The sequence below is a fragment of the Microcaecilia unicolor genome, unplaced genomic scaffold (assembly GCF_901765095.1).
Source record: "Microcaecilia unicolor unplaced genomic scaffold, aMicUni1.1, whole genome shotgun sequence".
Taxonomy (NCBI): domain Eukaryota; kingdom Metazoa; phylum Chordata; class Amphibia; order Gymnophiona; family Siphonopidae; genus Microcaecilia; species Microcaecilia unicolor.
The window spans coordinates 30,318-47,693 of NW_021963595.1; the positions used below are offsets into that span (position 1 = coordinate 30,318).

At 44.6% G+C, this 17,376-nt stretch overlaps 1 protein-coding gene across 1 annotated transcript in view; it reads right to left on the reverse strand.

Moving 5' to 3' along the window:
- Nucleotides 1–324: 324 nt before the first annotated feature.
- LOC115459491 (exosome complex exonuclease RRP42-like) overlaps nt 325–17,376 on the reverse strand; it is a gene marked incomplete at its 5' end in the record, with an annotated part of 36,799 nt that continues 19,747 nt past the window's right edge. The window contains 1 exon segment of the mRNA XM_030189294.1: nt 325–406. Within this exon segment, the coding sequence (XP_030045154.1) occupies nt 332–406 (75 nt within the window).

A 17,376-nucleotide genomic window follows, 5' to 3' on the forward strand; every position in this document is an offset into this window, starting at 1 on the left:
CCAGTATTTACTTTATTGTTATAGTCTGACCTTCACTTTTCTCAGTAGCAGTATATTTTACTCTGTTTCAGCATAAATATTCTGGGGTATAGGAGTTACAGAACATCAGTAAAGTTAAACAATAAATACTGCAGATTGGACTTTCAAGATGCATATATGGGTGTGTCCTTTGTTTTCTGCCACTGTCTGCTTTCATACTGTCATTTGTGCAGGTGATACAATATTCCAGGTATACACCCTTCCCTTTCAAAAGCATTGTGATTTACATACTGAGTAGAAGCATCTGCTTTAAATATTCCTGCAGATACACAGCAGAAAGATCTCTTAGGTCTTACCTGGTATTAAACAGAGCTGCCTTCACACCTATAGAGATAGCATCAAAGAGGTTCCCCCCACACTCCAACAGCTGAATAAAAATAAAAAAAACAAAACAAAAAGTGACTATATAATAAGAATCAGGTATACAAAATTTACAAACAGGTTTCTTTTTGTGCATGTGTGGTAACAAGGAAGGACTGTGGAAAAGCATTTCCTCAGTAGCACTAGATATGGTACAGGGCCTGTGATCACCAAGGGGCCCTTTCACTAAGCTGTGTAGGTGCCTACATGTGCCAATTCGGAGTTACTGCCCAGCTCCGTGTGGCCCGTGTGGTAATTTCATTTTTTACATGCGTTTGCTATGCGCGCCAGAAAATATATTTTATTTTCTGGCATACGGCAGAAATCAGGTGGTAACTGACTTGACGTGCGTAGATGATAACCGCACGGTTAACGCGAGACACCTTACATTTACCAGCACACCACTGTGTATAGGACATTATGGATACAAAAAGGAATGCAATCAGAAGATGTAAAAAATGGCTGCTTGACGTCCTTTCAAATTCTTCTCACAATGCTTCACATAGACACAAAAAAAGATATTTCCTTAAAGCACAGAGGAAATTATTTATCTGTCTGAAAGTTGTAGCCTAATGAACTCATGCAATCAGCTATATAATAAGGGGCCCACAGCGTCTGCATTTTATGCACTACTTATTGTTCAAATATTCTTTTTGAAGTTCAATGGTGCAAATTATGATCAAAAGCTATTTGATGACAATGTCAACAGCTTTTACCTCAATCTCTTACTGTGGAAATGTGTTAAATTTCTGGCAACAAATATAGGGGTAAGTTTACTAAGGTGTGTTAGCGTTTTTAACGTGTCTGTAAAGTTAAGGTGCATTAAACGCTAATGTGCCTATACACTTCTGTGGGCACATTAGCGTTTAATCTGCGTAAACCATTAACGTGCGTTAAAAATGCTAACGCGCCCATAGCACCCCTTAGTAAACATAGGCAATAATATGCAAACAGAATAAATAAAAATTAAAACAATTTCTGGCAACAAATAGTATGAAGCAAGACCCAGAATATAGTCTGCATCCAAGACTCCACGATGTATGAGATTGCAATACTCAAATCTGTTCCCGGATACAAGACTTAAAAGACAGAAATAAAAACCTGTTGATGTTGTCAACTGCCATACAAACATTCTGAGTTGCTGACCTATCTATATTAATCTATAATGGCTGAGAAAAAAAGGGGTGGAGTGCAATTAAAGTCTGGTCTCCTATGAGGAAATATGCAGAGGTAAGAATGTAAGGTTGAATATATCAGGGAAATCTCTCGCTCTGTATTTAGGGTATACAACATCTTAATTGTATGGATTATACAATCTGTTGGATGTAGTTTTTCTATTGTTAAAATTAAGAAAGATTATATATATATATATATATATATATACATACACACACACCTTAAGTTCCAAACTATCTATATTTATTGTGTCTGTTTTTAATATTTTAGAAGCTATTTCTTGATTTATTGCACACCACAGCATTTGAGACAATAAATTGTGTTACACTAAATACAAAAATTTGCACCATCCTTAACAACTTGCCCCATCTCTCAATGTGATATTCAGTATTGTTAAATGAAGAGCAGCAGTAGAGCAGCAGCAACCAAGATCATTTCTTACAGCAAGTCTGAACCTCTGTCTTAGATAACAGGAAAATAAGCTGCCACCATGAAATGGTTTTATAACTGGGTACAAAACAGTGGTGTAGCTACAGATAGACCTGGGTGGGCTCAGGCCCACCTAGCAGTGCCCCACCAGCTGAAGACTCCTGGTATCTCTCTCTCCCCTCCCCCACAGGCGTTCAGGTGCCTCTAACTCCACCTCCTTACAAACCCCTGTACCTTTTGAACCTTTCAATTCTTCTCCAGCAGTGAGCCTTCCCTCTGATACAATTTCTCATTTCTGCATAGGTGGAACCAAGTCAGAGGGAAGGTTCAGGGCCAGCACAAGGAGTGGGTAAGAGTCGCTGCTGGTAAAAAACGTAAAGGTTTAAAAGGTGCAGAGGGAGGGGGAAGAGAATTGAAAGGCGCCTGAAAGAATGTTGGGGGATGGGGGGGGGGGGGAAGAGATACACGGCAGGGGTGGTGTTTTCATGCCCGCCCACTTTGGACTCAGGCACACCCAAAAATCAGGTGTCTGGCTATGCCCCTGGTATAACAGCTATACCTGTCTTAGCAAAAGATTCAGATAGAATGGGGAGGGGGGAGGGGGAATTTTATTAATTCATTTTTACACGTGTGTGCATATTGAAGTGGAGTCGCACACTCTGATGTGTGGACAGCTTTTGCAAGGCCGTGTGTAGATTATAAAATATGCTAATTTACGTGTACTCACAAATGATCTAGAAGTGGATATTTACACCTGCTTGAGAGCAGGTATAAATGTTGATACCTGCAACGAAGATGTGATTTCTGCCACTTAGGTTAGTATTTTATACAGATCTCAGGCTGTATGTCTTTATAAACCAGTGGCTAAGTAGGCCCTGCTTGCCCTCTTAAAACTAGGCAGCCCCTTAGAAAAATGGCCCTCAATGAGGCATATTTTCAAAGCACTTTGGGAGGCTAAGTGCTTTGAAAATGAGCCTCATAGTGTACTGCACAACAGGTGCCATTACTCTAACCCACTACATACAATTAGGGACTGAAATTTGATGCATTTCTATATAATACATTCTCTGTCACCATGTAATATTAACACTGTACTATGTTTTTTAAAAATTCCTCAGTTCCAACTACATTAAGTTGACATATGTTGGGGGGGGGGGAGGGCATGGAGAAGCACAAAGGCAGAAATACAGATTTTTATTCTTTGTTTTTTATTAGTGTTTTTCCAAGATGGGAATAAAAACACTAGAGTGGTGATGTTGTGTCTCCATCTGGAGGCTTGGTAGCTTCCATTTAACTGCACTGATCAGACTGGTTTGAAACTGGCAGAGTGGGGGAAGAGAATAACTAAAAGTGTACTATTTGCATTTTCCTTTTTAGTATTTATTGCAAATAATGGGAAAAAAATAACAAAGTCTACCATGGCTACACAGATTATGCAATTGAAAATGATCACATCCTGAGAAAAGTAATGTTGAAAAAGAAGCAAGAAATGCATGGGTGTGTCTAGTTCTCACTTTATCCCTTGTTTATGGATGTGTGCATTTTGCAGGAATATGGGATGCTTTGACAAAAACATCTAAGTACTTATAAAAAGAAAAGAGGGTCTTCAACGGAAGAGGCTATTTTGTGGTTTAGCTAATTACTAGAGGGTGGCTGAATTCCAGTCAACTGAACACCAGTGTGTACAGGGATTTGCAAGTTTGGAGCATTTGATCTTTCTACACATCTGCACATGTGAAATCTCCAGAATCTATGCCAGTGTCAGCAGAAGATAGGCGCCATCTGCTGCTCCTTCCTCCCCTCCCCTTCCTTTCAGCTGCTCCAGGGTTTCATTATAAAATACAAATGAACTTGTAGTTAGGGAACTTGTTCCCAGATGCCACGTTTCATGGTCCTCTCCCATGTGTCGTGTTTTTCTTCTAGTGACAGAAGGGGGAGCACCAAGAGGCCAAACAAGTTGCAGAACACACATCATGCAACCCTCATGCCCAAGAGTCAAAACATAAGAGAGAGAGAGAAAAAAAAAGGGGGGGGGGGGGCAGCAAAGAATAATTATCAGTATTTAGGGAGGTTTTTAGGTGCATTTTTCAACATGCCCAAGTAAGGAAAAGCAAAGTGTCTGTCTAATGCATTGCAGTTTCTCGCTTCTTTTAAACAAAAATGTAATTGAAGTCAATCAGCCAAATCCTCTCTTAAGCTGAAATGGTAAAGCACAGATGCACAATACCATGATCCAGCATTTCTCTCTTTTGAGGCTGCCTGTTCTATATCCTGGTTTTTGACCTGCACTCCCTCTTCTTCCAACTCCGTCAGAGTAACGGGCCTACAAATTTCAAATAAAATCTTGACCAGTATTAGGATGTACTTGATGCCAGGCCTGATAACAATGGCTTTTTGTTATTGCCCTCATCTAGGGGTTAGGAAATATTGATCAGAGGAATAAGAGTTCTCAGAAGTGGAACAAGTTGCCAGTGGACATCAGAAAACAGCTAAAGTAATGTGAAAAGTCCCCCCCCCCCCTCCTGGTTTCCGCGATTATTACATACATCTCACGCTGAATGGTTCCTAATTTTTAAACAAAATGTATTAGACAAAGGGAAATGGAACTTGATATACCACCTTTCTGTGGGGTTTTTTTTGGAACTACATTCAAAGCAGTTTACATAGTATATACAGGTACTTATTTGTACCTGGGCAATGGAGGGTTAAGTGATTTGAACCTGAGTAAACAAATAACACTGTTTTTAAATTATTTTTTTCATTTATTTAACAAACAAAGCTATCCAACATCCATATCACCCATGTGGAAAAGTAACTGCCCCCTTAGTTACGCAACCAACCAATTAAACAAAATTGAATTAATAATTAGATTTAGCTGATTGAACACAGCCAGCCCTGTTGAATCTAAACCTCAATATATTATTGAACCTTACCATGAGAATGAAGTAGCCACTACACAAGTTTCTAGAAGAACACTATGCCACGTTCAAATTAAATTCCAGAAGAGATGAGAAAAAAAAGTTGATGAAATATATCAACCTGAAAAAGGCTACAAAACCATTTCTGAAGTTCTGGGACTCCACTGAACCACAGTGAGGGCCAATATCTCCATATGGAGAAGACTTGGAAGAGTGGTTAATCTTCCCAGGAATGACCAGCTGGCCTGCCAAAATTACTCCAAGGGCGCAGCAACAAATCATCTAATAAGTTACCAAATATCCCAGACCATTCAAAGAACTTCAGGCCTCTCTAGTCTGAACTAAGATCAACGTTCATGATACCACGATAAGAAAGAGACTAGGCAAAAATGGGATTCATGGGAGAAATTGCTGCTATATGCAAAAACACACCTGGATGATACCCAAGCTTTCTGGGATAATGTTCTATGGATAGACAAGTCAAAATTGGAACTCTTTAGAAAACACGAGTTCCATTATATTTGGGATAAAGCAAATACGACATTCTGCAGTAAGAACATCGTAACACCAGTCAAATATGGTGATGGTAGTGTGATGGGGTAGAGATGGTTTGCTGCCTTGGGTCCTGGAAACTTGCCATTACTGAAGGAACCATGAATTTTGCACTGCCCAAGAAAATTATTAAGAAGAAAGTTCGGCCATCGGTCTGTGAGCTGAAGCTGAAGTGTAATTGGGTAATGTAGCAGGACAATGATGCAAAGCAAATTTACATCTGAATGGCTGAGGAGAAACAAAATTAATGTTTTAGATTGACCTAGTGAAAGTTCTGACCTAAACCCAATAGAGATGCTGTGGTGGAACCTGAAATGAGCAGTTCATGCACAAAAACCTACAAATAATGTGTCTGAATTAAAGCAGTTCTGCAAAGAAGAGAAGGTAAGATTCTTCAACAGTGATATGAAAGATTGATATAAAATTATACGAAGTGTCTGGTTGCAGTTATTGCTGTTAAAGGTGGTGCAACAAGAAATTATCTTACCTGAAAATTTTCTTTCCTTTAGTCGCAGCAGATGAATCTAGAGACTTGTGGGATGTGACCATCTACCAGCAGGTGGAGATAGATAGTGCAATAACTGCACTGTTTTATAGGATGGAATGCTCCTTGGTCAGTCAGTATTTTTCGTAATGAAGCCGAAGGAAACAGAGTTAACATTTCTACTTCCCCACAGCGAAAAGTGATAAACCAAAAACTGCAAGATAAACTGATAACATCATGCCATCTAAAATGTAAACATGCAGCAACCCGGACCAACCAAGAGAACTAACTGATAGAAAACGCCCCCCCAAAAAATTACAGGGTGGGACTCTGGATTCATCTGCTGTGAATAAAGGAAAGAAAATTATCAGGTAAGACATAATTTTTTGCTCCTCAGCATCAGCAGCAGATGAATCCAGCAAAGCAGTCCTTAAGTAGTGTGGGAACCTGAAACCCCTGTTGAATACACTGAGAAACTGAAAGGAGGCCCCCAAGCGAATGAAGACATCCAAATGGTAGTGTCTGGAGAAGGCAGCAAGGAAGACAAAGCCACTGCCCTACAGAAGCCTTACAAGGAAAACAAATGGGCTTCACCTAAGAAGAAGTGCCAGCCCGGGTAGAAGGCTCCCAGAATCTGGTCAGAAATGGGATAGCTGCTAGTACTGACCTGGATGTGACAGCCTCCGAGGACCAGCAAGGCAGCATGGCTTTGGAGGAAGAAGTACCCATGCAAAGACCTGAGCAGAGCACGAACTAATTAGCAGATCAACAGCTCTCACTGGGCACGCCCACAAAGTGTAGAAATACACATTGAATGTCAAGTCAGCAAAAAGATACAAAATCTGAAAGTACCCCAAGAAGAAAGGGCAGGACTGAGCCCATGAACCTCCTGGCAGAAAAAACTTGGAGGATCTCAACCAGACACAGTCTGGAGTACCAAGATCCAGCATGGACTGAACCTAGATCTCACAGAACACTAGCCCACCCTGGACAACACCTGGTATCAGTAAAAAGAGGGCAAACCTGCCCCAACCGAACAGAACATGAAGACTTGACCTCAGGAAGATGCTGCATCCAGATCTATCCCCGACCTGCAGGACTCACTACACAACAGCTTGCCCTTAACAGGAGATGAGCCAGTCACCGCTAGAAGCTGAATCTGTCATCAAACAGTGCAACCACAGCCACTGTGTCCGCCCGAGAAAGCTGCCAGGTCAATGCCCAACTCCAGGCCCACAAAGAATCCGCCAGACAAGGCAGCCCAGCTCCACCTCTGGCAACGTAGGAGGGGACTGACTGTCGGACTCCTGACTGAATCGAAACCAATGCCTCCAGTTAAGGAATACCCTAGCAGCAGATGGCTGCAAAGAGAGAAAAACTTCTGAACTGATAGAGGAAGGCAATGCTGCATCCACAGGAGTGGAGGACTTTGGTCCTGGGGAACTGAGTTCGATTCCCACTTCAGGAACAGGCAGCTCCTTGTGACTCTGGGCAAGTCACTTAACCCTCCATTGCCCCATGTAAGCCGCATTGAGCCTGCCATGAGTGGGAAAGCGCGGGGTACAAATGTAACAAAAACAAAACAACTGAGAATGAGATTGGCTTAGAGAGTCCCAGAGGGATGGAGCCCAACTGTGGAGAAGGGACCACTAAAGAAGTCTGACATGGACATTCTTCCATGAGTCAGATTCTAAGAGAGAGACCATGTCGCCTAGAAAGCACACATATCCCCAGATCCCAGGACCTGGTAGGGAAAGTAGAATCTGACCTATGCAAATCTGTGTGAAGCAGCATGAGGAATAAACGTCATCCTGAAGCCTATGGGAAAGATCACGCCCAGATACTCCAAGAGTTGTGTTGTAAACAACTGACTCCTGCTGACATGAAGACCAAGCCACAGAACATTTAAAAAAGCAGAATGGAAGAAACCTGCACATTCTTTGATACAAAGAGTCACCAATTAGCCAGTAGGTCGGTACGGCAGAAGCTGCAATCCACCTTTGTGAAGGAAAGCAGACACCACTACTCTGACCTTGAAAAATGACTGCAGTAAAGAGGAAAAGCTGAATGTCAGGGCCATCAATTGACAATGTTCAGCAAGGGTTGCCAAGCACAGAAATTTCTATGGGAATGTGAAACGTGAGGATAAGAAAAACATGTCTCCTTGAGAACCAGGAAGGTAGACACACCCCCAACTGGACAGAAACTATTATAGACTGTCATGTGGCAATACTTATGTACTTAAGTGTAATTGGTAATGTAGCAAGACAATGATGCAAAATACAAAAGCAAATTTACATCTGAATGGCTGAGGAGAAACAAAATTAACGTTTTAGATTGGCCTAGTGAAAGTTCTGACCTAAACCCAACAGTGATGCTGTGGTGGAACCTGAAATGAGCAGTTCATGCACAAAAACCTACAAATAACGTGTCTGAATTAAAGCAGTTCTGTAAAGACCAGAGGATAGGATTCTCCCACTGTGAGATGCGGACTCGGTGCAGTCCAAACCTTCCTTAAACAAGTAAATGGAATAAGTCCTATTCCAAACATGCAACTAAATACAGTCTCTACTGTGCCTAAGTGAAAAAGTGTGTGCAAGGTGACTACAACCACTTGAAATTTAGAAACGTGGCCTGGACCCTATAAGACGATGCCAAGGAAAACCTGCAGAGGAATGGGAGAACTCCAGTTGTAACCCTGCTGTTTCACCAGGACACATTGGTCAAATGTGTTTTAGATCCACTCCTCATGGAACCTGAAGAAGTGACCATACATTATGAAACGTGAGGAGTGAACAGAGACTCATTCACAGGTACATGCGGAAGGTATGAATAGACCTGAATGGGACGCCCAATACTGGCTGTCAGCATGAAAGTCGGCTTGCCCTTGTTAAAGTGGGAGCCCAGAAAGGTAGATTGCCTGGACTGCAGTCCTTTGGCACTGGAATGTACAAGACTGTGATGAATGCTGAGGCTTGTCCTGTAGGTCTTAAACCAACAACTCTAGAGGTCTTCCAAACTAAAGCTTACCTCTAAGGGTAGCATACCAAATGTGACTAGAAGACACAAAACGCTATCCAAAAATACTAGGACTAGAGGGCATGAGTTGAAGCTACAGTGTGGTAAATTTAAAACGAATCGGAGAAAATTTTTCTTCACCCAACGTGTAATTAGACTCTGGAATTCGTTGCCGGAGAACGTGGTAAGGGCGGTTAGCTTGACGGAGTTTAAAAAGGGGTTAGATAGATTCCTAAAGGACAAGTCCATAGACCGCTATTAAATGGACTTGGAAAAATTCCGCATTTTTAGGTATAACTTGTCTGGAATGTTTTTACGTTTGGGGAGCGTGCCAGGTGCCCTTGACCTGGATTGGCCACTGTCGGTGACAGGATGCTGGGCTAGATGGACCTTTGGTCTTTCCCAGTATGGCACTACTTATGTACTTATGTACCCAATATCTAAGCCAGATCTATCCTCTTGGTGAGCGTGCCAAGAAATGGTTGGGGTGGCTGCGACCTAGAACAGGTTGGCATGGCTGTGCACTGGAGCTAACCAGTAAGGCTGAGAGTCAGAGCTAGATGGCGTAGTAGAAAATAGTTGTTAGCACCCCTGAGCCTTATTGATGGCATGCTGTGGCAGGACATGAACCAGCAACCTCTGGATCCAGGATCGCAGTCTAGGTTGTTTAGTATAACCACATAATAAATAATAAGCGCTAGCTGTCCTATACGAAGAAAAGGTGCCATAGAAGTAGTCTCAGATACTACAACCTACAGCAAATGGCGGTTGACAGTTGTGGCTGAACCCAGTGTGTAATAGTTCTGGCCAGAGACAGTGCACCAAACCAGAGATGAGAGCTACTGTGGGAAAACCACACAGCCAATCTAGCACATAGCACAGAGTTAGCTGGCCTATTCCTGCTTGCCCCGGGACTGGTAAGCATGGAATCTTGCTATTAATGGGGATTCTGCCAGGTACTTGAGACCTGGATTGGCCACTGCTGGAAGCAGGACACTGGGCAAGATAGACCGCAACAGCACCACCCTGGTACTCCACCACAAACCTGCCCCACTGGCCAAGGGAAGAGTCACTGCCGCCGTGATTTTTTTTGTTTTCTTTAAATCGCCTGCTACAAGGAGAAAACTGCAGGAAGCAGAGACAAATAAAAAGTTGGAGACTCACCCTAGGGCACTAACAATAGTCCTGCTTGTGAAGTAGTGGATCCAGAGACAAACAACCATCCTCTCTTTTCACAGCCCTGACTGGGGGCACCAGTATCTCCCCCCCCCTTTTTTTTTTTTTTTTTAAACTGCAGAGCCACAGTCTGGAGGACAATGGAGAAGGGCAGGAGAGGGGCAGCAGGGTGGGGGAGGGACCTGGGGTGACCAGGTATACCCCCCCCTTAAGGCAGCACCACTCAGCTGCACACCCCATAACTCAACTAAACTGGGAGACCCAGATTAAGACCAGTAAGACCAAGAGCTTGAGAGAACATCCATCCACCTGCTGGAGATAAAGAATACTGACTGATCAAGGAGCATTCTATAAGACAGTGCAATTTCTATCTCCACCTACTGGCAGATGGTCACAACCCACAAGTCTCTGGATTCATCTGCTGCTGACGCTAAGAAACCAGTTATTAAGTTTAGGGGCACTTACTTTTTACATGGGTAATGATGTTCCTTAAATAAATGCAGAAATAGTATTAAAATAGTGATGTGTTTACTCAGGTTCCCTTTGTCTACTATTACATGTTGGTTAAACATTAGAAACCATTACATGTAAAATATATGCAATAACAGGGGAAGTTGGGTGGGGGGGGGGGGGGGGGGGGGGCAAACGTTTTTCACATCACTGTAATTCAGTTCTAACTTTTGTTGACTTTTTCCTTGAAGGGACAGCAGTGGTGTGTACATCTGTACCCTCCCCGCACATCTCCTCTGCCCCCTTCCTCAGTGGTTCCATTTCAGATGACATGAAAACGCAGTTGGTGATGCAGCAGGCCCAGTAATTCTCTAAACTGCTCTCCCTGCCACTGATGCCTTTGCTGCCTATGTGGTTCACAACTCAGATCTACTGTTTGATCTGCCTGATGCTCTGCGGATCTCTACTGCACTGGGACAGGAAGAAGGGTGTTAAGAAGTACCTGGGATCCCATGCCACCAACTCCTCGTCCTCTTGCTAGAAGCTGGGATGAGGTAGCAAAGGTTTGGAAGAAACTAGAAAGGCGAACTGACCATTCAGCAAAGGCATTACTAGGTACTTAAAAGAATCGGGGCTAAGGCCCATGGAGTCCCCACCCAAAATTTTGATTACTAACTAATATTCATAACCCCACCCTCACAAATACTGATACTGTAACTAGCCACCATAATTTAAACTTTAAATGAATATTTTAATTTTTGTGTCACCTCAGCCCCTTCTCCCACTCTCATCCTCAGAATATTAGCATCAGACCCTTCGTCCAGCATCTGCCTTGTCTCCCTATACCCACTCACCCCCCCCAATACCCCCATAGCCTCCCACTCTCTTCCTTCTCATTCTTTTCCCTTGCCTCCGCCTACTGATTCGTGCAGTAGGCTGAGAACCTGGGGAACTGGGTTTGATTCCCACCGCAGCTCCTTGTGATTCTGGGCAAGTCACTTAACCCTCCATTGCCCCAGGAACAAAAACTTAGTTTATGAGGCAGTATATCAAATCCCATACCACTGACCATTCTCTCTTCACCCTGCTTTCCTGCTTTAGCATCTCTCTATTCTTGATCTTCTCCCCATGGTCCAACATCTCTCTGTCCTCGATCTCCTCCCCCCCCCCATGGTCAAATATTTCTCTCTGTTCTTGACTAACCCCCCCCCCCCCCCCCGTGGTCTAGCATATCTCTGTTCTCAATCTCCTCTCTCCCCCATTTTATATCAGGCCACCCTCTTCAGGCCAGAGCTTCCCCAACCCTCACCACTGAGGGGTAGAGATAGTTCAGGAGGATCTGTTGGGCTGAACCTCCTCTCTCATTCCTTCTGCTTAAGAGATGTCAGAAAATTATTGTGCATACTGCTGATTGTCGATACTGTATTTGATATGTCGTTTTTAATGTTCTTTTCAACTTTTTCTTTTTTGTGCACTGACTTGGGTGTTAAGACTGGGAAGGCAATCCAGAAATGTAGGAATACAATTCAAGCTGCTTTGTTTTCCATTTAAAATTCTTTATGGTCTTAGTCCAAATTATTTTGCATCTTTAACTACTTCTTCAATCGAGATCTCGTTCCTCTTATTTGCTCATTTTAATAAGATTCAGTTTCTTCCTGCTTCAGTTTTTAAGAAACTGTCTAATTGCAAACAAATGTTGGTATCTGTTGCTCCTGAATTGTGGAACTCTCTTCCTTTGCAACTTAGGTCGGAAAGTGGGTATTGGAGTTTTAGAAAAATGTTAAGACATGGATGCTTTCTAATTATTTTTCATAATTTTATCTGCTCTGTTTATTTTGTAACTGTATTTTATATTTTAAACAGCTTTGAGCTTTTGGTGGAGGTGGTCTATGAAAACTGGATTATTATTTTTTTTTAAGGAAATACTGAATCTTAGAAAGCAGTCTCAAATTGGGTGGGACAGGTTAGGGGCTTCAAGAAATATCTTGCTCTACTAATAAATTTGACCTCTTAAAAAAGTGCACAGCAACACACAGCATGAGGTTAAAACAGGAGCATCCAACATGTGACCCGCCTGACCTAGGATGCCACCCACTTAAGTTTTAGCAAAATGAAATTTACAACTAATTAACTAGCATACATGATTCTGAAGCACTGAAGAGCTATTTGAAGTCACTATTTCAGAAGAGATTCACAGATATGTATAAATCATACTATAATTGGCTAAAATATTCATGACCCACATACATATGGACTTCTGATCATGCAGCCCACTGCTGCTCAATCTGAATGCCCCAAGATTAAAGTATTAAATAACTATGCTAACAATACATGCTAGCAATAGCAACAGCTATGTTAATCACAGGAGCAGGGCCGGCTCAACCTATGGACCAGATGAGGAAGTAGTGATAAAGGGCACAAAAATCACTGCTCTCTCTAAGCCCCCCCCTCCGTGGTCTCTTCCTCCTCTCCACCCATGGTGCAGGATCCACTCTCTGTCTCAAACCCTCCTCTCCATGTACCTCCAAACCCCTAGAGGTTGCTGGCAGCAGCAGTGATTCACGCATGCCGCCTGTGGCTGGCCAGGAGTCTTCCCCATGTGCACCCTGCCCCCTCCAACACAACTTCCTGTTTCCAGTGAGACAGCAAGCAGTAGAGGGAAGGCCCCGGGCCAGCTGCAGGCAGAATGTGTGAACCGCCGCCACTGCTACTGACCACTAACAATACACTGGGAGGGGGGGACAGGTTGAGAGAAAGGAAGAGATGCTGAACCACGGGGAGCCTAGAAGGAAGTGTGTTTTTGGTATCCTTTATCATTGGGTATGGGAGAGATATTGGATTGTGGGAAGGAGGAGGAGGAGGAGTGTAGGGAGGGATGCTGGATGGAGGAGGGGCACCGATGCATAGGTTGGTTCAGGGTGACAAAGTTTCTTGAGCTGGCCCTGCACAGGAGGGTGTATGATGCCAATTATTTTGGCTTCACTATTTCCTTCACTTCAAAGCTATTTGTGTGTGGCATTTGCTTACTGAGCCAGTAAGGATTAACTCTTTGAACAGAGCTGAAAGTTTGCAGAAGGCTGGTTAGACTCTGTACATTTTGTGGAAAACACTGATGTTCAATGTTGCCTAGGGGCTCTGTGTAGATCTGCTCCAATGCCAGCACTGTACTGGTGGGGATGAGGGGGCAGGTCAGTGGGGTTTTAAATCTTACTTCTTTAAAACTACCTTGACAGCCTTCCTCACTCAACTAATTACATCCCTAAAAAGACTAAGAACATCTGACTATATATCTGAACAGACTATAAACTTGGTGCCTCAGCTCCTACCCCTGTGCACTGTTAGAGATCTGCCAACAATCTTTCCAAAGTCTGAGGTTCAAATAATCCACAGAAAGACCTCTTGTGTCATCATCAGTCTTGTTCTTGACCCTCTTCCTCTTTGGAAGGCACCAGTACATGTTTATAGGGAATGCTTCTGAAATTATTTTGGCCTTAAATAGATATTTTTTCCAACATCTCTTCAAGCAACATTTCAGAAGATTTAGGGAAATTTAAAGCCATATAACAGCTTTTTTGGTTTTATATGTACATATAATTTTCAGGACATTTCAGAGGGTACATGATAATTCTGGCACAGGTAACTTTTCTGGATCTGCTTATTTCATGAATATTTACATGCAGCTGTACCATCTAATAAATTTTTGGCTTTGTATCTGAAGCACAGCAAATTTTCAGAAGAAATCAGGAAGGCCAAGAGGAGCTGGACATGGGTATATTTTTTCACATTGGTGTAGGGACACACAAGTGTGCATCCATTCAACAACAACAAAAAGATTTCACAAGTGGAAATTTAAAGTGAATGATACATACCTGTAGCAGGTGTTCTCCGAGGACAGCAGGCTGATTGTTCTCACGACTGGGTGACGTCCGCGGCAGCCCCCACCAACCGGAAGAAGCTTCGCGGGCGGTCCGCACGCAGGGCACGCCCACCGCGCATGCGCGGCCGTCTTCCCGCCCGTGCGCGACCGTTCCCGCCAGTTGAATGACAAGCAAAAGATGAAAACGCAACTCCAAAGGGGAGGAGGGAGGGTAGGTGAGAACAATCAGCCTGCTGTCCTCGGAGAACACCTGCTACAGGTATGTATCATTCACTTTCTCCGAGGACAAGCAGGCTGCTTGTTCTCACGACTGGGGTATCCCTAGCTCTCAGGCTCACTCAAAACAAGAACCCAGGTCAATTGAACCTCGCAACGGCGAGGATACAACAGAAAATTGACCTACGAAGAACAACTAACTGAGAGTGCAGCCTGATCAGAATAAATTCGGGTCCTGGAGGGTGGAGTTGGATTTACACCCCAAACAGATTCTGCAGCACCGACTGTCCGAACCGACTGTCGCGTCGGGTATCCTGCTGGAGGCAGTAATGTGATGTGAATGTGTGGACAGATGACCACGTCGCAGCCTTGCAAATCTCTTCAATAGTGGCTGACTTCAAGTGGGCCACTGACGCTGCCATGGCTCTAACACTATGAGCCGTGACATGACCCTCAAGAGCCAGCCCAGCCTGGGCGTAAGTGAAGGAAATGCAATCTGCTAGCCAATTGGAGATGGTGCGTTTCCCGACAGCGACCCCTAGCCTGTTAGGGTCGAAAGAAACAAACAATTGGGCGGACTGTCTGTGGGGCTGTGTCCGCTCCAAGTAGAAGGCCAATGCTCTCTTGCAGTCCAATGTGTGCAACTGACGTTCAGCAGGGCGGGTATGCGGCCTGGGGAAGAATGTTGGCAAGACAATTGACTGGTTAAGATGGAACTCCGACACCACCTTCGGCAGGAACTTTGGGTGGGTGCGGAGCACTACTCTGTTGTGATGAAATTTGGTATAAGGAGCATGAGCTACTAGGGCTTGAAGCTCACTGACCCTACGAGCTGAAGTAACTGCCACCAAGAAAATGACCTTCCAGGTCAAGTACTTCAGATGGCAGGTATTCAGTGGCTCAAAAGGAGGTTTCATCAGCCGGGTGAGGACAACGTTGAGATCCCATGACACTGTAGGAGGCTTGATATGGGGCTTTGACAAAAGCAAGCCTCTCATGAATCGAACGACTAAAGGCTCTCCAGAGATGGCTTTACCTTCCACACGATAATGGTAAGCACTAATCGCACTAAGGTGATTCCTTACTGAGTTAGTCTTGAGGCCAGACTCTGATAAGTGCAGAAGGTATTCAAGCAGGTTCTGTGCAGGGCAAGAACGAGGTTCTAGGGCCTTGCTCTCACACCAAACGACAAACCTCCTCCACTTGAAAAAGTAACTCTTTTTAGTGGAATCCTTCCTAGAGGCAAGCAAGACACGGGAGACACCCTCAGACAGACCCAAAGCAGTGAAGTCTACGCCCTCAACATCCAGGCCGTGAGAGCCAGGGACTGAAGGTTGGGGTGCAGCAACGCTCCGTCGTTCTGCGAGATGAGAGTCGGAAAACACTCCAATCTCCACGGTTCTTCTGAGGACAACTCCAGAAGAAGAGGGAACCAGATCTGACGGGGCCAAAAGGGCGCTATCAGAATCATGGTGCCGTGGTCTTGCTTGAGCTTCAGTAAGGTCTTCCCCACCAAAGGTATGGGAGGATAAGCATACAGGAGGCCGGTCCCCCAATGGAGGAGAAAGGCATCCGACGCTAGCCTGCCGTGTGCCTGTAGTCTGGAACAGAACAGAGGCAGCTTGTGGTTGGTCTGAGAGGCGAAAAGGTCCACCGAGGGGGTGCCCCACTCTCGGAAGATCTTGCGTACCACTCTGGAATGAAGCGACCACTCGTGCGGTTGCATGACTCTGCTCAGTCTGTTGGCCAGACTGTTGTTTACACCTGCCAGGTATGTGGCTTGGAGGAGCATGCCGAACTTGCAAGCCCAACGCCACATGCCGACGGCTTCCTGACACAAGGGGCGAGATCCGGTGCCCCCCTGCTTGTTGATGTAATACATTGCAACCTGATTGTCTGTCCGAATTTGAATAATTTGGTAGGACAGCCGATCTCTGAAAGCCTTCAGTGCGTTCCAGATCGCTCGGAGCTCCAGGAGGTTGATCTGCAGATCCTTTTCCTGGAGGGACCACAGACCCTGGGTGTGGAGCCCATCGACATGAGCTCCCCACCCCAGGCGAGATGCATCCGTCGTCAGCACTTTCGTGGGCTGCGGAATTTGGAATGGACGTCCCAGGGTCAAATTGGTCCGGATGGTCCACCAGAGCAGTGAAGTGCGGCAACTGGTGGAGAGGCGGATGACATCTTCTAGATTCCCGGTGGCCTGAAACCACTGGGAAGCTAGGGTCCATTGAGCAGATCTCATGTGAAGACGAGCCATGGGAGTCACATGAACTGTGGAGGCCATATGACCCAGAAGTCTCAACATCTGCCGAGCTGTGACCTGCTGAGACGCTCTGGTCTGCGAAGCCAGGGACAGGAGGTTGTTGGCCCTCGCTTCGGGAAGGAAGGCCTGAGCCGTCTGGGTATTCAGCAGAGCTCCTATGAATTCCAGAGACTGAGTTGGCTGGAGATGGGACTTTGGGTAATTTATCACAAACCCCAGCAGCTCCAGAAGTTGAATAGTGCACTGCATAGACCGGAGGGCTCCTGCCTCCTAGGTGCTCTTGACCAGCCAATCGTCGAGATATGGGAACACGTGCACTCCCAGCTTGCATAGGTAGGCCGCTACCACCACGAGACACTTTGTAAACACTCGTGGGGCAGAGGCGAGCCCAAAGGGCAGCACACAATACTGAAAG